The sequence below is a fragment of the Aquila chrysaetos genome, chromosome 8 (genome assembly GCF_900496995.4).
Source record: "Aquila chrysaetos chrysaetos chromosome 8, bAquChr1.4, whole genome shotgun sequence".
NCBI classification, from domain to species: domain Eukaryota; kingdom Metazoa; phylum Chordata; class Aves; order Accipitriformes; family Accipitridae; genus Aquila; species Aquila chrysaetos.
The window spans coordinates 700,539-720,210 of NC_044011.1; the positions used below are offsets into that span (position 1 = coordinate 700,539).

At 65.1% G+C, this 19,672-nt stretch overlaps 5 protein-coding genes across 8 annotated transcripts in view; 4 read left to right on the plus strand and 1 right to left on the minus strand.

The window, feature by feature from the left end:
- Positions 1-1,136: 1,136 nt before the first annotated feature.
- Positions 1,137-2,160, minus strand: LOC115344279 (heat shock protein 30C-like). Its single transcript, XM_030021295.2, has one exon. It carries the CDS (start codon positions 1,864-1,866, stop codon positions 1,282-1,284), a length of 585 nt encoding a protein of 194 aa, XP_029877155.1. The 5' UTR covers positions 1,867-2,160; the 3' UTR covers positions 1,137-1,281.
- A 387-nt stretch (positions 2,161-2,547) lies between these two features.
- LOC115344278 (heat shock protein 30C-like) lies at positions 2,548-3,728 on the plus strand. The gene has a single exon (XM_030021294.2). It carries the CDS (start codon positions 2,964-2,966, stop codon positions 3,570-3,572), a length of 609 nt encoding a protein of 202 aa, XP_029877154.1. The 5' UTR covers positions 2,548-2,963; the 3' UTR covers positions 3,573-3,728.
- A 680-nt stretch (positions 3,729-4,408) lies between these two features.
- Positions 4,409-12,033, plus strand: KAT2A (lysine acetyltransferase 2A). Its single transcript, XM_030021291.2, has 18 exons — positions 4,409-4,945; positions 5,770-5,893; positions 5,988-6,133; positions 6,531-6,620; positions 6,767-6,948; positions 7,262-7,453; positions 7,555-7,661; positions 7,808-7,915; positions 8,006-8,142; positions 8,281-8,489; positions 8,564-8,690; positions 9,014-9,124; positions 9,203-9,346; positions 9,662-9,776; positions 9,886-9,922; positions 10,117-10,180; positions 10,389-10,473; positions 10,689-12,033. The coding sequence occupies exons 1-18, from the start codon at positions 4,736-4,738 to the stop codon at positions 10,880-10,882; spliced, it is 2,382 nt and encodes a 793-aa protein (XP_029877151.1). The 5' UTR covers positions 4,409-4,735; the 3' UTR covers positions 10,883-12,033.
- A 212-nt stretch (positions 12,034-12,245) lies between these two features.
- On the plus strand, positions 12,246-17,214 carry DHX58 (DExH-box helicase 58). Of its 3 annotated transcripts, none has more exons than XM_030023495.2 (12): positions 12,246-12,794; positions 12,913-13,114; positions 13,227-13,417; positions 13,665-13,739; positions 14,022-14,148; positions 14,232-14,414; positions 14,501-14,757; positions 14,880-15,029; positions 15,310-15,471; positions 15,731-15,975; positions 16,199-16,292; positions 16,578-17,214. In XM_030023495.2, the coding sequence occupies exons 1-12, from the start codon at positions 12,627-12,629 to the stop codon at positions 16,755-16,757; spliced, it is 2,034 nt and encodes a 677-aa protein (XP_029879355.1). In that variant the 5' UTR covers positions 12,246-12,626; the 3' UTR covers positions 16,758-17,214. The 3 variants fall into 3 exon arrangements, with proteins under 3 accessions (XP_029879355.1, XP_029879354.1, XP_029879357.1); XM_030023494.2 differs by having other exon boundaries at positions 12,253-12,794; positions 13,623-13,739; XM_030023497.2 differs by having other exon boundaries at positions 12,258-12,794; positions 13,623-13,739; positions 15,785-15,975.
- A 618-nt stretch (positions 17,215-17,832) lies between these two features.
- The window catches only part of ZNF385C (zinc finger protein 385C), a 99,586-nt gene continuing 97,746 nt past the window's right edge, over positions 17,833-19,672 (plus strand). For both annotated transcript variants that reach the window (XM_030021677.2, XM_030021678.2), the window contains exon 1: positions 17,833-18,137. In XM_030021677.2, the coding sequence (XP_029877537.1) occupies positions 17,861-18,137 (277 nt within the window). In that variant the 5' untranslated portion in view covers positions 17,833-17,860. The remainder of the gene's footprint in view (positions 18,138-19,672) is intronic.

Below are 19,672 nucleotides of genomic sequence, written 5' to 3' on the forward strand. Positions count from 1 at the left end.
GGGCTCCAGTGGCCTCAAATGGGCTTTGTTCACCTGGTGCTGTGGGTGCTGGTTGTTTCCAGCCCCTGCAAGGGAGCCTGGCTGCTCATCTGCTAGAGGAGCTCAGGACCTCTGTGGGATATCTGAGGTCTAATTTCTTCCAGTATGGTTTGGACTGGTGCTGCTGGTTTGGACATGTTGGAGAAAGGCTTCCCTAATCCCAAATCTGATCAATCTTGTGAAACAACGTGAGGTGCTGTTGCCATCTGCTGGCTTCTTTTCCTTGGTTCCTGGTCGGCAGGGCTTCATTTCTGGCTCCTTCCAGGACTCTGGGTCTCTGAAGGAGCCTGTGATGCCCTAAGGGGTGTCTTACTGCTGCCTGAGCATGTGCAAATATGCTCAGCACATATTTGTGCATGTGCTGCTCTGCTGGCTGTAAGGGACTCTAGCAGGGCTGGGGACCTGTTGCTGGCTGCAGAGGTGTGCAGCACGGCTCTGCAGAGCAGAGCCTCCTCGCTGCCAGCACTCTGCTGCCACAGGGAAGGGCTGTCCGAGCTTGGAGCAGCTTTAGCACAAATAGGTGTGCCTGCCTGCATACCTGCTGCCTGCCCAGGCCTGAGCATGGGTGTTTATGGTGGTTGCACACAGTACCTGGAGATGGGCTTCGCCATCCCCGCTGCTGGGATCTCAGAGGGGGCTCCAGCAGCCCCATTCTAAGCTGTGTGGGGAGAAAAGTGTGGCTGCAACAGGGGCACCCTACACCTAGCCAGGCCATCCAGCATGGTTGTCTTGCCATTTGGTGGCATTGGCCAGGGAGGGAGGGGCTGTGGAGCTGGTTGAGATGCTGGCAGTAGCATGAGGAGGGAGTGAAGGCAGCCTGCCTGCCTGCTCCCTGGGAGAGCTGCCTCTGCTCAGGTACAGGTGAGCGGGGCTGTCCTTCCCTGCTGGGGCCCTTCCTGCCTCCCCCCACCCTGAGCAGCACCATGCTCGTAGATCCCTTTCCTCCCTTTGGGTCCACTGTTGGCCCCATTTTGTGCTGCCCTGAGGCACCAAGAGAGGTTCTTCCTCTCTGTGCATCCAGCTCCTCTGGCATCGAGAGCTGAGACCAGAGACCAGCCACCCCATCAATCAACACCAAGAGAGCACAAGCAGGTTCTATGCAAAAGTATTTTTATTGGATACAAAAACATTCCAGTATAGTGAAAAAAATGACATCATTGCTGATGGAGCTTGTCTGGGCTAAAACCCGAGACTTGCTGCTGTCTGCTCCGGTCCTGCCGCGGGCCATCTGTTCCCCTCCCATTACACCTGGGCTTTGTTGGTGGCTCCATCCTCAGAGGCTGGTCCAGGCTGTGGGGCTGCAGGGCTGACCTGGATGGGCACGTTCCTCTCTGGAGCAGCCGGCAGGGCCAGCCTGGGGGCTTCGATGCGGAGCTGCCCTTCCTTGGACAGGGAGCATGTCAGCGCTTCGGCATCCACCTCTTCGGGCACGTCCCACTCCCGCTTCAGCACCTCGTACTTGTAGGAGAAGGAGCCCTTCTCATCGACGTTCTGCGTCTCCTTCTGCCCCACCAGCACCACCTTTCTGCCCACCACCTTCACCGACAGCTGCTCCGGTGCAAAGTTCTTCACGTCCTGGCAGACGGAGAAGCCCTCCCCGGAGCCCTGGGTCAGGGCTGTGCTGGTGCTCGGGGCTCGCTCCAAGGCAGCGGCTCCGTGGCTGCTCAGGAGCTGCTCGAAGCTGCTCATGAATTCCCGAGCTTTCTCCATCTCCTGCTGCAGCTCAGTGAAGATGGTCTCAGCGTGCGGCCAGAGGGTCCTCACTGTGCCCAGCCGGGTGGCCAGGGAGCTGGAGGCGAATGGTGCGAGATGCATTCGGCAAAGCATCGCTGGTGCTGCTGCTGGTGCTGCTGCTGCTGGTGCTGCTGCTGCTGGTGGCTCTCAGGCTGGGAGCGCTCTGCCCCGGCTCTGCTGCCCGTGGCTTTTATTCCTGTTCCCGGGAGGAGTGGCCTCAACCCGCACATCACGTCATCCTCGGGAGAAGAGCTCAGCTCTTTCCAGCCCATTCCAGCTCATTCTTGTTACTCACCCATGAGGAGAGGCACCTCTTACGTCGTGCCCAGCATACCTTCGCCCTTAGTCTTGCAGCTCTGCTCTCCTGGCTTATAATTAGCAGCATCACCTCAGCCTCTGAACGGGATGCCTGAGCTGCCCCTGCCAAAAATCTGTGGCCTTTCTACTTCCCAGGCAGGGAGTGGGGCTGGGCTCCTCTCCTCCCTGCCTTCCCCCCCTTGCCTGTGGCCCCCCCCCAACCTGCAGGCAGGAGAGCCTCTCTGCCCCCCACCCCATTTGCAGGACCCTCAGCTGCCCGGGGGGGACACCAGGGTGAGAGCAGAAACCAGCCCATGGGCCCCCTCCCCAGGCGAAGTGCACAGGCAAGGTGCTGAGGGGCCGGGACAGGACGGCGGGTGGCCCCCGGGGAGGGAGGGGGCCTAGAAAGTGCGAGAGGCGTCTGGCAGCGGGTGACGTAGGGACGCGTTGCTTTAGGGGTGGGACTGTGCCTGTGCCAGCCGAAGTGACGTGCTCCTGGCACAGCGTAATCTGCGCTCTGCCGAGCCCCCCCAGTGCAGGGGCCATGGGAAGGGCTTTGCTCGCCCCCCGGCCGGTGGTCCCGCAGGCGTTGCTGCATCACGGTGGCTCTGCAGAAACCCGAGCTCCCAGCGGTGACTGCAGCTCCCTATTTGTGGCGTGTGACTCGTCCCCAGAAGCAGGCGCTGCTATTTTGGCTGGCAGATAATCAGCCTCTCAAAAATAGGCGATGGCTCCAGGAAGGTGCGTGGGGAGAGAGAGCGTTCTGGAAGGGGCACACCCCTGGGCAGGGGAGGATAAAACCCTCCGCTCCCCAGCCCCAGCCCAGCACTGCTCCAGCCTCTTGCACAGAGCCGAGCCACAGCACGTGCCAGGAGCACGCACCAGGAGCAGAGATGCTTTGCCGCCTGCACTTCATGCCGCCTGCGTCCAGCTCGCTGTTCCCGTGGCTGGGACCCGTCCGCACCCTCTGGCCGCATCCAAGCGCCCTCTTCGCCGAGCTGGAGCGAGAGCTGCGGCTGGAGATGGAGAGAGCTCGGGAGTTCATGAGCAGCTTCGAGCAGTTCCTGAGCAGCGGGAGCAGCCCCAGCCGGATCGGCATTGCCGCGGAGCGAGCCCCGAGCACCAGCGCAGCCCTGACCCAGGGCTCCGGGGAGGGCTTCTCCGTCTGCCAGGACGTGAAGGACTTTGCACCGGAGCAGCTGTCGGTGAAGGTGGTGGGCAGAAAGGTGGTGCTGGTGGGGCAGAAGGAGACGCAGAGCACGGACGAGAAGGGCTCCTTCTCCTACAAGTACGAGGTGCTGAAGCGGGAGTGGGACGTGCCCGAAGAGGTGGATGCCGAAGCGCTGACATGCTCCCTGTCCAAGGAAGGGCAGCTCCGCATCGAAGCCCCCAGGCTGGCCCTGCCAGCCGCTCCAGAGAGGAACGTGCCCATCCAGATGGGGCCAGCAGTGGCACAGCCAGCAGCCAGCACTGACGACGGAGCCGAGCGTGCCAAGGCGTGATGGGGAGCAGCGTGGGGCTGGGCTGAGCCCGGCTGCCGGGGCAGCTGCTGGCCGCAGAGCGGGACCGCGCTGGGGACTGCGTGACGGCCCGGTGGGGGGGTCTCTGCCCAAAACATGTAGCTTTTTTTGATATGTAATAAATATTCCTGACTTTTATTTGTGCAGTTTCTGTGTTTGCTGGTCTCGCCTGGCCCCGTGCTTTGCGACGCTCCCAGCTGTGCCCACGCAGCAGGACGGCAGCCCAGGGCACGTCCCTGGCACCTCTCCCCAGTCCTGCCTTTGCAGGGGAGGTTGGCTGAGGGGCTCCAGCACATGCACAACGCTGAGCACCCCCGGGGGGGCCCTGAGCATCCCCCAGGGCAGCCCTCGGGCACTCGACCTCCATCTTCGGGATGGTGCGGGGACGCTCCCGTGCGATGCCCGCTCGGCCACGAGCCGTGTCGTGCCGTGACAGCATCACCCGTGACATGACATCATCCCCCGTTACCGTGCCCCCCCCCCGCCCGTTGCTGGCACTTTCCAGGCGCTGCCCGCTCCTTCGCTACCCAGCCTGCCGCCAAGCCACGCCCCCTCCGCCGCGTGAGACTGAAATGGGCGGGGACTCCCATAAATGGGCAGGCGGGGGCGGTCTCACTTTACATGTAGGAGGCGGGGGCGGGGCCACACTCCATATTGGGTGGAGGAGGCGGGGCGCAGCGGCATGACCACACACTCCCCGTGTTTACAGGGAGGAGGCGGGGCGCGGGAGGTGGAGGGGCGAGGCCTCACCCCATATTTGGCGGAGAAGGCGGGGCCGCACTCCATATTTGGAGGAGGGTGCGGGGCGCGGAACGCGCCGTGCAGCGCCGAGCACCGTCGAACCGGGCACGGTACCGGTTACCGGAGCGGGGACGCCACCGGGCAGTGATGGGCCCGCGCCGCCGGCACCGCCTCGGGAGGGGGTCTCGGAGTGGTTGGTCCCCGTCGGGTCCGGACCTCCATCCTCCCTGGCCGGCTCAGGCCTCCCGCAGCCCCGGGAGGGAGCGGAGCTCCCGCCCGGGGCTGCGGGAGGCCTGAACCGGCCCCGGTATCACCGGACCCCCCCGGTTCCCCGCAACGGACTACCGATCCCGGCGTGCCCGGCGCGCAGGCGCAGTGAGCGCGGAGCGCACGCCGGGCCCGGCATGGCGGAGCCGGAGGCCGCGCAGCCCGGGCGGCCCCCGCCGGGCCCGGGGACGGCGACGGGGAGCGGGGCGGCGGGAGGAGCGGGGTCCAGCGATCCGGCGCGACCCGGGCTGAGCCAGCAACAGCGGGCGAGCCAGCGCAAGGCGCAGGTGCGGGGGTTCCCCCGCGGCAAGAAGCTGGAGAAGCTGGGGGTCTTCTCGGCCTGCAAGGTGGGCTGGACCGGTACCGGGCAGGACCGGCGGGGGCGGGGGGGTGTGCATGGGCAAGGGGTGCAGGAGGGGGGGTGCAAGGCCGTGCGTGGGCGGGGGATGCAGGAAGGGGTGCTGAGCCATGCAGGGGGTGCAGGAGGGGATGCGAGGACATGCATGGGCAGGGGATGCAGGACGGGGGTGCAGGAGGGGGAGTGTGCAAGGACACGCATGGGTGGGGGATGCAGGAGCGGGGGTGCAAGGACATTTATGGGCAGGGGATGCAGGAGGAGCATGTAGGGGGTGCAGGAGGCTGGTGCAAGGACATGCATGGGCAGGAGGTTGCAGAAGGGGGGTGCAGAGCTGTGCAGGGGGTGCAGAAGGAGGATGCAAGGACATGCATGGACAGGGGATGCAGGAGCGGGGTGCTGAGCTGTGCAGAGGGGTGCAGGGGGGGGGGATGAGCTGTGCAGGAGGGGTGCAAGGACATGCATGGGCAGGGGATGCAGAAGCAGGGTGCTAGGCTGTGCAGGGGGTGCAGGAAGGAGGTGCTGGGCCGTCCATGGCTGGGGGGTGCAGGAGGAGAGTGCTGAGCTGTGCAAGGGAGATGCAATGACATCCGTGGGCAGGGGGTGCAGATCCTGGGGCTGCACACAGGGGAAATGTGGAAGAGTGTTAGGGTGCTGGGTCATGCAGGGTGGAAAGCTGGGATGGATAAATAGGGATGGGTGGGACAGGTGGAGGAGACTTTGCAGGGGGAGTTGTTTGGCTGGAGAAGGCGGCAGCCTTGGCACGAAGCAGTGCCTGGGCTGCTGCGTGACGGCTTCTCCTGTCCCTTGTCCCAGGCCAATGATGCCTGCAAGTGCAATGGCTGGAAGAACCCCAACCCTCCCACCGCCCCTCGCATGGACCTGCAGCAGCCGGTGACCAACCTGAGCGAGCCCTGCCGGAGCTGCAGCCACGCACTGGGTAACCCCCCCACGGGGCGCCTGGGACCCCCATGGGGAGGGGGAGCGGTGCTGACCCCCACCCTCGTCTCACTGCGGCTTTCTCTCCGCCACAGCGGACCACGTGTCCCACCTGGAGAATGTCTCGGAGGAGGAGATCAACAGGCTGCTGGGCATGGTGGTGGATGTGGAAAACCTCTTCATGTCGGTGCACAAGGAGGAGGACACGGACACCAAGCAGGTGTATTTCTACCTGTTCAAGGTGCGTCTGGGGCTGGGCACATCTCGCTGCCCCGCTCATGGTGGGGCTGGTGCAGGGGTCCCCAGCATTGCTGGGGAGCTGGGGCTGCTGTCCTGCTGCTTGTCCTCTGCCTGCTCTGCTGGGAGCTGTGCTCTGTCTGTGGCTGTGAGCCACCCCACCAGCCCAGCTAGAGACCTGAAATGCTGACCCTGTCCTGGGAGCGACTGCTCTCCGGGCCTTGAATTCCCCTGGAAGGAAGGTTTCCAGGGAATAAACGGCTGTGCTCCGAGGTGGACCCTGGCACCTTCCTGGCTGCATGAATCGGTGCAGCCCTGCAGCACCGTTCTGCCACTCCCACCGCTCGTGGTGTGTCTGGTTCTTGGGACTTCAGTAACTGTGTCTGACGGTGTCTTCACAGCTCCTGCGGAAGTGCATCCTACAGATGAGCCAGCCTGTGGTCGAGGGGTCCCTGGGGAGCCCCCCCTTTGAGAAACCAAACATTGAGCAGGTGAGGCTGCTGTCAGGCTCACTCATTGCACTCATGACTTGTCCTGTGTTTTGCTGCTCTTGCATGGTCCCCTCCCTCTTGGGGGGCAGCACTGAAGGGTCTGGTGCAGCACCCAGCACCCTTCCACCTCCCCTTCCTCCGCCCAGGGAGTCCTCAACTTCGTCCAGTACAAGTTCAGCCACTTGCCGCCCAAGGAGCGGCAGACCATGTACGAACTCTCCAAGATGTTCCTGCTCTGCCTCAACTACTGGAAGCTGGAGACACCCTCCCAGTTCCGGCAGCGCTCCCAGAATGATGATGTGGCCACTTACAAGGTCAACTATACAAGGTGAGGGCGGGAGGGGGTCTGAGCCAGCCAGCCTGGGGGTCTGCCCGCTCCTCCCACCCCTGCGTGGGGCTGACCCGTGACTCCCAGGGTCTTCGCCTCTCCCCAGCTCTCCAGGGTTGTTGGTCCATTAGGAGGGCAGGCATCCAGTGGGGAGACTGTTCCAAATAACGTCAGCTGTGACCCCCCCCCCCCCCCCCCCCCGGATGCCTGCTCTTCTGGTCCCTGCTTCCAGCAGTGTAGTCCCAGGAGGGGTGCAGATGCTCCGGGGTTGCTGGTCCCAGCCCTGTCACTGGAGCACGTTCTTGTCTCCTAGGTGGCTGTGCTACTGCCACGTGCCACAAAGCTGCGACAGCCTTCCCCGCTATGAGACCACCCACGTCTTCGGGCGCAGTCTCCTGAAGTCCATCTTCACAGTCACCCGCCGGCAGCTGCTGGAGAAGTTCCGGGTGGAGAAGGACAAGCTGGTGCCAGAAAAGCGGACGCTGATCCTCACCCACTTCCCCAAGTAGGTGCCTGATGCGGGGATGGCTGCTGTGCCACTGGGGAGGCTCTCCTCCTTCAGGGCACTCGCACACTGAGTGTGGCCAACGTGCTGCTCCCTGCCAGGTTCCTGTCCATGCTGGAGGAGGAGATCTATGGCGAGAACTCCCCGATCTGGGAGGCTGATTTCACCATACCAGCCGCGGAGGGTGCCCAGCTGGTGTCTCGCCCAGGTATCTCGGGGAGCAGCCCCCCCAACTCGGGCGCTGTAGGATAAAGGACCGAGGTGCGGGTGAGCCTTGGCTGGTGGCAGTGGCTGGGCTGCTGCAGCGTGACGAGCTGCTTTCTGGCAGTCACAGGCATCGTTGGTCTCTTCCAGCCGCGGTCAGCACCGTCGCCGTGCCCACCACTCCGCTCTTCAGCAAGAAGCTCAGCAACAGCAGCTCTGCAGTGAGCATGGATGCCAGCACCCCGGAGCCCCTGCCAGGTAGGGCTGGCGTGAGCCTGGCACCGGGGGAGCTGGGACCTTCCTTGGTCCCTCCTGGCGCTGGATGTGCTGCTCTGCTCCGGTCCCCAGGGGAGAAGCGGAAGCTGCCCGAGAGCCTGACGCTGGAAGATGCCAAGCGGATCCGTGTCATGGGAGACATCCCCATGGAGCTGGTGAACGAGGTCATGCTGACCATCACGGACCCCGCTGCCATGCTGGGCCCCGAGGTACGGAGTTGGGGGCACTGAGGTGGCCGTGGTGCTCGCCAGGGCCCACAGAGCTGCTTTCCTGGTGTGCCGGGGCCTGGCTGGTCTCCCCCTGCGGACAGTGTGCCGTGGCCAGTGAAACCCCCTGCGCCCCCCCAGACCAGCCTGCTGTCGGCAAATGCGGCACGGGACGAGACGGCCCGGCTGGAGGAGCGCCGCGGCATCATCGAGTTCCATGTCATCGGCAACTCGCTCTCGCAGAAGTCCAACAAGAAGATCCTGATGTGGCTGGTGGGCTTGCAGAATGTCTTCTCGCACCAGCTGCCCCGCATGCCCAAGGAGTACATCACCCGCCTCGTCTTCGACCCGTGCGTGGCTTGGGGAGTGCAGGGGGGGCTGGTACAGGGTACTCCCATCTCACCCTCAGCCTCGCTGCCCGCAGGAAGCACAAGACCCTGGCACTGATCAAGGACGGCCGAGTGATCGGGGGGATCTGCTTCCGCATGTTCCCCACCCAGGGCTTCACGGAGATCGTCTTTTGCGCTGTCACGTCCAACGAGCAAGTGAAGGTGAGAGTGGGGAGGCAGGTGGTGGGCATGGCACGGGGGTCCCTGGCAGCACAGTGCAGTGGCTGCAGGGTGGGGAGGAGTGGGGCAGTGGGTGGGGGCTGTGGGGGGGAAGGATGGTCTTGCTGTAGCTGGTAGAGCCCGGGGGTGTCCCAGCCCCTGGGGTAGCCAGACCCGCTCGGCACTGGCCAGCCCTGAGCGGCAGCGATTGCTCAGGAACGTCCTCCAGCTGCCTGTGTCCGTGGGTGGGAGGGGGCCGTGCATCCCATCTGACTTGGGCTGCCCTGGGGGCACGGGTGGTCCCCGTCTCACGGCGGCTCCCCCAGGGCTACGGGACGCACCTGATGAACCACCTGAAGGAGTACCACATCAAGCACAACATTCTCTACTTCCTCACCTATGCAGACGAGTACGCCATCGGCTACTTCAAGAAGCAGGTGGGCTGCTTCCCCCGGGGTGGTTCCCCTCAGCCTTCCTGCCCGCCAGCCCCCTCCCACCTGCCCTTTCCCTCCTAGGGCTTTTCCAAGGACATCAAGGTCCCCAAGAGCCGCTACCTGGGCTACATCAAGGACTACGAGGGGGCAACCCTGATGGAGTGTGAGCTGAACCCCCGCATCCCCTACACCGAGCTCTCCCACATCATCAAGAAGCAGAAGGAGGTACGTCCTGCGGGCAGGCGGGTGCTGCCAGGGTCTGCCTGCTCAGGCCCCTGCCAGCTGCCTCCCAAAGGCAGGGGAGAGGGGTGGGGATGTGCCGGCCCTTGGGAACCAGCCCTTGAATCTCCCCTGGGAGCAGGGTCGAGAGGGGAGGGACACTGCGGTGGTGTTTGCAGTGGCTGGGCTTGGCTCCAGCCCTGGGCAGCGGGTGCAGCCGGTGCTCTGGGCCCGTGGGGTCCCACATCACGGTTTGGCTCCCCGGACCATCCTGCAGTCCCTGCTCACCTCCCCGCTTCCAACCTCCCCTTCCTGCTGCAGATCATCAAGAAGCTGATTGAGAGGAAGCAGGCGCAGATCCGCAAGGTCTACCCTGGCCTGACCTGCTTCAAGGAGGGTGTGCGGCAGATCCCCATCGAGAGTGTCCCTGGCATCCGTGAGTCCGGCCACCTTCTGGTGGGGAAGGGCTGTCTGGCAGGAGGGCTCTATCCTCCCTCACCCACTGGTGTGGGGCAGACATGGTGATGTTGACGCTTGTCTTCCAGGAGAAACGGGATGGAAACCACTGGGGAAGGAGAAGGGGTGAGTGCCGCGCAGAGGGGGTGGGTGTCCTGCAGCAGCCGGGCTGCGGGGGCTCGGCTTGGGCTGCTCCTCACTCCTGGCACTGCCCCGTGCCGCCCCGGCCATGGCCCGGTGCTGGGTTGGGCAGGTGGGAGCACCGGGATGGAGAGAGGCTGCCCGCCCTCGGGCTGATGGGTGCTGGTTTTGTCCTGCAGAAAAGAGCTGAAGGATCCGGACCAGCTCTACAACACCCTGAAGAACCTCCTGGCCCAGATCAAGGTGCGGCAGGAGGGGATCCTGCGCTCCGGGGTGCCTGTCTCCCCGACAGCCCTCGGAGCTGCTTCCCCCGGGATAGGCTGTCCTGGGCTCTGCCCTTGGGGGGCAGGTGGGGTGACCCAGGCGCACGGGGAGCGGGACCCCCGTGTGCTGCGGCAGGCAGGGGCTGCGTGTACTCGCTGTTGTAACCTGCCCCCTGCCCTCTCCCCAGACCCACCCCAGCGCGTGGCCCTTCATGGAGCCAGTGAAGAAGTCGGAGGCACCGGACTACTATGAAATCATCCGCTTCCCCATCGGTAGGTGGTTGTGCCTGGAACCCCAGCGCAGGATGGTGGAGGGAGGGCTGAAGACCCCCTGTCGTGGGGTCTGGGCTAGGGAGTCATGGTTGGGGTGCTGGGAGCCCCAGGACAGTCCAGAAGAGAGAGGGGTGAGTCAGGACCCTCGGTTGGTGTCCAGCTCTGTGGCTGGGGGGCACAGAGGCCTGGGGGACCTGACCCTTCCCCACCCCCAGACCTGAAGACCATGACCGAGCGCCTGAAGAACCGCTACTACGTCACCAAGAAGCTGTTCATTGCCGACCTGCAGCGCATCATCACCAACTGCCGCGAGTACAACCCGCCTGACAGTGACTACTGCAAGTGTGCCAACACCCTGGAGAAGTTCTTCTACTTCAAGCTCAAGGAGGGGGGGCTCATCGACAAGTAGGGGAGCTGGCCTTGACCTGCCTTGGCCACTGGCCCCCCCACGAGAGGGACAGGGCTGCCTGTGGGCCCCAGCCCCGCTCCGTGGGCAGGGGTTGCTGGAGGGTTTGTTGGTGCTGAGCAGCCTGGGGGAGCTGGGCCTTCCCTTGGGGGGGGCTGGCAAGGTGGTAGGGGGTGCCTGGTGCTTTTATCCCGAGCTGGTGGCTGCCTCTCCTGGGGGTATGTGAGCAGCAGGGCTGGAGCCGCCTCATCGGGATCTATCTGGGGCAGGGGCAGCAGCAGTGCTGAGTTCCTGCCTCTCCCTGGGGGGCTGGGACCCCCCCTGCCCCACACCGGCGCTTCCCTCCTCCCCAGGGTCATGCCTTCTGCCCTGGCTCTCTGCGACAGGGCAGGGGCACACAAGTGCTTTGGTTTTCTGCTTCCGTCCACGCACAGGCAGCTCCTGCCCCTCTTGTTGAATGTACGGCAGGGCTCAACCCTGCCCGCCCTGGGCTGCGGGCAATGATGCTGCGCGTGGTCTCGGGTCCTGCTGTGAGGGGGTGCTCTGCCCCCACACCCCCCCAGCTCCTGCTGCCTCTATCAGCTCTTCCCTCCCCCTGGGGGCAGGTCAGCCCTCAGCCCTACCTGTGCCCCAGGCAGGGGCCCAGCTGCAGTCTGTACAGTGCTCCCTGCCTGCTCCTGCTGCCAGCCAGGGCTGCCCCTCGCCTGGCCAGGAGTGGTGAGGGTTGGTAGCCCTGCCTGCTGGGTCAGTGGCCTCTGCCTGGTGCTGCACTGGCCTCTGCTCCCCTGGCTCTGCCCCAGCTGGGAGCCAGCTTCTGCCCCTGGGTGTGGGGTCGGCTCCTGCTTGCCTCCCCCCCCTTGCTGCCCCTTCCTTGCACCTCGCGGGCCATATTCCCCCTGTGCCTACTTGGGTGCTGGGCTGGGGAGCGCCTGACCCCAGCATTGACTTGTCCCCCACCCTCGCTTGGTCCCCTGCTGCCTTGCCCCCCCCCCCCCCCCCCCCGTGCTGTCATCGCTGTGTGGGTGCTGGTGATGCTCTGCGGCTCACTGGCCTTGCCAGGGTGGGACCAGCCCCCTCCACCCCTTCCCTGCCACCCATTCCACTTGACGGTTGTTCTGTTTGTTTGTTTGTTTGTTTTTTTAAATAAAAGTCCTTGTGCAAACCCAGGTGCATCCTTCAGCCTGGCCCTGCAGCACGACCGGGTGGGCTGGCAGCGTGGGGTGCTCGGGGGGGGGCTTACAAATAACCAAATAGCTCAAAAGCTGGGGAGGGGGACAGGAGCCGCTCAGGGTGGGGAGGATGCAGAGAGCACCTGAGCCGGGCTGGGGTGCACTGGGCTGAACTGGGGTGCAGGGTGCTGCCCCGGGGGGCCCGGACTGGCCAGGGAGCAGGGGCCGGTTGGGGTGCGGGGCGGGGCTGCACCGGGGCGGCCGCGGCTGTGGCAGCTCCGCCCGGTTTCGGTTTCTGTCCGTGACCGGGGCTCCCGGGGGGGGCTCCCGGGCCGCTGCGGGCCGGGCGGGCGCCGAGGCCGGGAGGGGAGCGGCGCGGGGGCGCGGGCAGCGCGGCTCGGCCCGGCTCAGCCCCGCTCGGTTCGCCCCGGCCCGGCTCAGCCCGGCCCCGCCACCCGCCCGGTCCCGGCAGCGCGGCCGGCGGAGCCCCCCCTCGCTGGGGCTCCGGCAGGACGCGCCGCCCCGAGTTTCGTTTCCCGGCCGGGACCGGCACCGGCACTGGCACCGGCACCGGCGGGATGGAGCTGCGGGGGTACCAGCGGGAGGCGGTGGCCCCGGCCCTGCGCGGCCGCAACAGCATCATCTGGCTGCCCACGGGCGCCGGCAAGACCCGCGCGGCCGTCCACGTCTGCCGGCGGCACCTGGAGAGCCGGCGGGGCGGCAGGGTGGCCGTCCTGGTCAACAAGGTGCCCCCCCGACCCCCGGTCCCTTGCCCCGGCGGTAACGGGGTGCCAGCACCCACCGGCCACGGGCTCGCGGGCGGTGGTCCCGGGGCCGGAGCTGAGCGGGGTCTCGCGGGCGCAGGTGCATCTGGTGGACCAGCACGCCAAGAAAGAGTTCCACGTGCTGCAGGACGCCTTCAGGGTGACGGCCATCAGTGGGGACAGCCACCACAAGTCCTTCTTCGCCTGCGTGGTGAAGCAGAGCGATGTCATCATCTGCACGGCCCAGATCCTGCAGAACGCGCTGGTCAGCAAGGAGGAAGACACGCACGTGGAGCTGACGGGTGGGTGCGGGACCCCACGTGCTGCTGTCCCCGTGGCCTGGCTGGGGTGCGACTGCCCCGGCCAAACCTCTGCCATGGCTCACCCTGCTCCCCCCCCCCTCGCCCGACGCAGATTTCTCGCTGCTGGTGATAGACGAGTGCCACCACACACACAAGGAGGGCGTCTACAACAAAATCATGCTGAATTACCTCCAGCGCAAGCTCAGCGGGCAGCAGGGCCTGCCACAGGTCCTGGGCCTGACGGCGTCCCCCGGCACCGGGGGGGCAACTTCCTTCGAGGGAGCTGTAGAGCACATCCTGCAGGTGGGTCCTGTGCCCCCCGTCCTGTGCCGAGACGGTGCAATGGCCCCGGGCACAGCTTCCCCTGGGGTGTAGCGGGATGTCCCTTGGTGTGGGCATTGATAACCTGGTGTGCAGGTGCTGGGCAGCTGGGCGGCCCGGGGCAGACATCCCCAAACTCATCGGGGCTGCTAGGCTTAGGGCTGGAAGCGGGGTCTCGCCCTCTCAGATCTGTGCCAACCTGGACACCGAGAAAATCATGTCGGCGCAGGAGGAGGTGCAGCACCTGCAGAGCCACGTCCCCCAGCCCAGGAAGCAGTACGACCTGTGCCAGGAGAGAGCGCAGGTGAGGGGCAGCTGGTTGGAGCCACAGGGCTGCTCGCTGGGTGGAAGACCAGACCCCCGAGCCCTGCTGAGCCAGCGGGCTGTGTCCCTCCACCCGCTTAGCTCAGGCCAGCACGAGGAACCAGTTGATCCAGAGCCTTGGTGCAGGGGGATCCTGCAACTGTCTGGGTCCTGCCGTGCGAACATCCCCTAATCCCAGGCCAGGCGCTCTGGGCTGCACCTCCGAGGCTGTCCAGAGCAATGTACCTGATTCCTCAGGTCCTGAGCCCCTCTCTGCTCCCAGGACCCCTTTGGTGAGCAGCTGAAGAAGATGATGGAGCAGATCCAGCAGTACATGGAGATGCCTGGCCTGCCACAGGACTTCGGCACGCAGATTTACGAGCAGCGCATTATGGAGCTGGAGAAGAGAGGTGAGGAGGCGGTGGTGCGGGTGCGGCAGAGCCGGCAGCCACGGGGCCAGGCCGTGACCACGGCATGCTCCGTCCCTTGCCAGCGGCAGAGACGTTTTGTCGCAAGATGCGGGTGTGCGCACTGCACCTGCGCAAGTACAACGACGCATTGCTGATCAACGACACGGTGCGGATGATCGACGCCTTCCAGTGCCTCCAGCAGTTCTACGCTGCTGAGAGGGACGCAAAGGACCCCACCGAACGGTTCCTCACCACCACGTTTGAGGGTAATGGAGAGGCCTGGAGGGGGGGTTAGTGCTGGCAGCATTTGGGGGGCAGGGAGTCCCCCTTGATGCCCTGTTTGCCTGCGCAGAAAACAGGATGAGCTTGCAGGCGCTTGCCAGGGACCGGCGCTATGAGAACCCCAGGCTGGGCAAACTGGAGGAGATCCTGCAGGAGCACTTCCAGCCCCCGGGCACTGCTCGTGGCATCGTCTTCACCAAGACCCGGCAGAGTGCCCACAGCCTGCTCAGCTGGCTGCAGGACACGGCCACGCTCTGTGGCCAGCACATCAGGGCTGCCGTCCTCACCGGTGCCGGCTACAGCAACCAGACCAAGCACATGACGCAGGTGAGCGGAGGGTGGGAAGGAGCTGGACCTATCCCTCCCTACGCACTTTGTGGGTGCTGCGGGCGCTGCCAGGGGCTCAGAGCCCTACGCAGCTGCTGAAGCATCACCCCCTCTTCCCTCAGAACGAGCAGCAGGACGTGATCAAGCTGTTCCGCGAGGGAGCCCTCAACCTGCTCTTCTCCACCAGCGTGGCTGAGGAGGGCCTGGATATCCCCGAGTGCAACATTGTGGTCCGTTATGGGCTGATGACCAACGAGATTGCCATGGTGCAGGTAGCTGCCTGGGCTCCCTCCAGATGCTCTTCCCGGCTCCATGGGGGGGTAGCCTGCCGGAACGCCCCAAAGCCATGAGTGTGGGACATGGGGGCTCTCACATCCCACGCCCACTGGGAGCTCCCTGGGGATGAGCCCAGCCCCTGGCAGAGCATCTCCTTGGCAAGGCGCAGTGGGGTATGGAGGGTGGATCCATCCTCGCGGGGTGGTGTGGGGGGGGGAGGGGGGGTCGGCTACGGCCCTCCTCTGCTGACCGCAGCATTTGGCCCTTCCGCTGCAGGCCCGGGGCCGTGCCCGTGCCGAAAACAGCGTCTACTCCGTCCTCGCCAAAGCCAACAGCAGAGAGGTCTCTCGTGAACTGCTCAATGAGAACCTCGTGGAGCTCATGGAGAGGGCGATCAGAGCAGTGCAGGCCATGCCTGAGCAGGAGTACAGCCTCAAGGTGAGCACTGGGCCCTGCCCTGAGCACCAGGAGGGCCAGGCAGCTCCTGCCCATGCCCTGGTTTTGGCTACCTGCTGTCCCTTTGGGGCAGCACCGGCTCCTGTGTAGGGGAGGCATCAGGTGCCCAGGGCAGTGCGTGCCCATCCCGTCCTGCCCATCCTGCCCTGCCCGTCCTGCCGTGCAGCTTGCGCTCTCTAGGACAGCGCATCTCTCTCCAGCCATGTGTCTTGCCATGTCTGCTATCTGTCTGTGCCCGTAGCCCTGTGCTGCCTCCTGTCCTCCCCACTGTCCTGCCTCCCACTGCCTTCTGCAGATCAGGGACCTGCAGCAAGTTGCCGTTGCCAGCTGGCTAATGAAGGAGGCCAGGATCAGCGAGAGGCGGCAGCTGCACGACCCGGATGATGTTTACCTCTACTGCGTCAACTGCAACGTGGCGGTGTGCCGTGGCAGCGACATCCGCACTGTGGAGGGCATGCACCACGTTAACATCAACCCCAACTTCAGGTAGAGCCCAGCTGTCAGGCATCACTTGCATAAGCTGCTGCACTCTCCACCCAGGATGGGCAGGGGGTGGCAGCAGCCTGCCGCTAGCTCTTTCTTGGGGACACCAGTCCGGGGAGGTCACAGGGGCTTTGTGGGACTGTGTGACTATGGGAGCACATGTGCTGCCCTGTTTCTGTCCCCTGGACCACTGTCCTTAGAGTGTCTTTTGGCTCCTTCCTTGCAGGGTGTATTACAGAGTTTCCGGGAAAATAGAGTTCCAGCGGACTTTCAAGGACTGGGAGCCCGGCTGCCGCATCATGTGCAGTGAGTGCAGCCAGGTGAGTAGGACACGCGGCAATCCCCCCGTGACTGCAGCCCAGTCAGAGTTGGAGGGACCGTGCCTTGTGCCCCAGCTCCTGGCTGAGGAATGGAGCTGTATCTCCCTTCAGTACATGCCCATGTGATGTGCGCGCTGCGCATGTGGGACATGGACACGTGCAGCTGTCTCCAAGCGGGACGTACCCCGGGAGCAAGAAGCTGCCTCTGTCCCAGGTGTGTGTGGCCCTGCAGCCTGGGGATGCTGCTCTGCGGTCTGCATGACTGTCCCCTCCCTGCCCACACAGGACTGGGGAATGGAGATGATCTACCGACAGGTGAAGCTGCCCATCCTCTGCATCAAAAACTTTGTGGTGGAGACACCGGCTGAGAAGAGGAGGTACAAGAAATGGAGTGCTGTGACATTCCCTGTCAAGGAGTTTGACTACCTGGAGTACTGCTCCAGCACCCACGGCCAGTCCTTCTAGCATGGGCTCTGCTCAGAAGAGGACTATTCCCAGGCCATCACCTGGAGCAGTGGGACCCTTCCCGTTGCCCTTGGCATGGGACCCTACCTCCAGGCCTGTGCAGAGAGCCACGGCTTGCTCCTCTTTTCCTTGCTGGACTGAGTCACTGCAGCACATCCCTTGCTAGAGCCTGCAACTGCAGGAGGAGGCTTTGCTGCACCCATGCAGGAAGGACGAGACACTGGGATGGGAAAATACATGAACGCTTCCCTGCCCGCTGGCAGCTGCTCCCTGTGCCACTACCTTCCCCTCCTGCCCCCCAGCGCTGCCGGGCTTGGAGGGCTGTCACTGCAACCCTGCCAGAAGAACCAGCCATTTCACATGGGCCCAGGACATGGCCCAGCGTTTCTCTGGCAGCCTCCGGTCTGCTTTGTGAATTTGATGGTCCTCCGCTAAAAACGTGTGTGCGCACTGGGAACGAGGGAGGCGTTGGCAGTTTCATTCACTGCGAGAGCTCACTGCGTGCAGGCATGTTTGATGCGGGACAGCCCTCGCACCAGAGCCAGACCACCCTATCACCTGCTGGAGAGCCAGATCCCACTGCGCCAGCAGGGCAGGGGTCCCCAGGGAGGCACCTGTGAGTGCCTGGAGTTGCATGCGTGGGGCTGCCCCAGTCCTACCCCTCCCCGCAGACACTGGCCCGAGCGACCCACCTCACCCACCCACCCACCCGCAACCAAACCTTCCTGTGGCCCAGAACGAGTCTCAGCCCCTCCGGGGCAGCTCAGCCCTGCAGGAACGCAGCCGGAGCTGCGGGTGGATTTGACCTTCTGGCAGAAATGAAAAGGCTGCTGAGGCTGAACCAGGGCGTCTGGAGTCGCCTGGCCCCGGTGTCCGGGCTCGGGGAAGGGGCTGTGTGCCCCGGCCCCGGCAGCCCCGGGTGTCCCCGCGGGGCTCCGCGGGCTCAGCTGGGGCCGCCCCGGGGAAGCTGGGCTGGCCGGGCCCCTTGCTTCCCAGCCGGGGAGGCTGAGGGAGCCGCAGGGCTTGCGGTAGGAACCGGGCCGGCCTCGGGGCGCGGGGGGGGTTCGGTGCCGGACGCTCGGTGTCCCCGCGGCCGGGCCGGGATGCTGCAGCCCCGGATCCCGCGCCCCCCCCCCGGCGTGCTCTCCCGCCGACGGTCGCTAGAGGGAAGCCCCGGCCCGGCCCGGCCGTGGGAGGAGGGCGATGCCCGGGGAGCCGGGGGACGCCCGGGGGGTGCCGCCCGCCGGCGGGAGGATGCTCAGCCCGTGCCCGGCCGGTGGCCGGGAGGCTGCGGCGCTCGTACCCGCCGCTCCGTGCGTGGCCCTTCCCCGCGAGATCCGGCCACGCGTGCCGGTGCCGGCCCGGGGACCTCCCGCTCCGGTAAGCAGCGCGGTTGCTCGGCGGGTTACGGGGGGTTACGGGTACCCCGGAGGTGGGGGGACGGGGGCGGCGGGGGGATGCGGTAGCGCTGGGAGCCGCGGTCTGCCCGTGCTCCCAGCCCGGTCCTGCCGGGCACAAGGAGCTCCCACGGAGGGCGAGGGGCGCCTTTTCCCCCGGGCACCGGTGGCTGCAGGCGCAGGCAGGGGCAGGCAGGGGCAGGCAGGGGCACCTGGATACCTGAACGTGATCTCCATCCAAAACCCCCCCCCCCCCCCCCCCTCCCCGGGACAGCCCCCCTCCCGGGGAGCGCAGTACCGGGCGCTGCGGCCACCGGGGCCGCTGCCGGCGGTTCTCTCCAGCGAGGCCGCGCGTTCGGAGGCAGCGTGCTGCTCCTGCCTGACTTTGAAGGCAGCGGCTTCTGCCGTAATGAGGCATAGCCCAGTTTCAGGTGGAGTTAGCCCCGGGGGAAACATGAAACCGAACTCCTGTTCATCAGAAACTGGGTAATGAGGCCGTTTGAGTTATTTGTAGCTCTCTGTGGGCCGGGATGGCCTCTCCTACCTCTCCCCAGGCAGAATCCCTCCTGCAGGGACCCCAGATACTTTTGCTAAGCTCAAATTGCCCTGGTTCGTGCTTGGAGAATCCAGGCTGTGAGTTAACCTGATGGGTGAACTGGGTGGTACGACCTCCTACCAGCCTAGATGGATCTCGTTGTCCACTTTGGTGCCCAAAACAAGATTTTCTGCAACATTGATCCAAACTTGCCCATTTTTGAAGGGGTTCACCTGACCCCATGGGATGCAGGGCCAGGACAGCATTGCCCTGTGGGACTCTGTGGGTTTTGCAAGTGGGTCTGCATCCAGCCTCTGCTTGTTCCTCCCTATGCACCTCTGCTTTAATGCCAGCCCCATCTGGCTTCTCCTTCCCAAGGGCTCGGTCACCTTGGGCCTGGTGGCAGGGAGCAGCCAAGCTGCAGCGATCCATGCTGCGACCTTGTCCGGCATCCTTCAGAGCCGGCGTCCTTCAGAGCCGGCATCCTTCAGAGCCGGCGTCCTTCAGAGCCAGCATCCTTCAGAGCCGGCATCCTTCAGAGCCAGCCTTGTGTGGCTGAGTCCCCAGGCTGCCTGTGGCCGGGCCAGCCCACATGAGGGTGCAGGGATACACATCCCTGCGAGCCCCGCTAATCTGCCCTGGCTGTTGCCGGCAGCTCCCCCTGAGTGTGCTGTTGCTGCATCCCTCAGCCTGGGGCAGAGGCAGTGGCTGCTCCCCTCTGATCAGCCATTCGGATCACTCCCGCATTGATCAGGTCTGGAGTGTGCTGATAAAGTGGCTTCGGAGCCACAGGGACTCAGGGAGGCTGGAAGTCCATGTCTGACCAGCTCTGTGTGTTGTGGGGCTGCCCGAGCGTGTCCCCAGCCCCAGCCCACTCCCGACAGGCTCTCCCCGCACACCAGCACAGTGTCCTTGCTTTGCAACACTTGTCCTCCTGCCGGGGGGAATGGTCAGACCCCTGGTCGGGGGGACCCTCTGTTCTC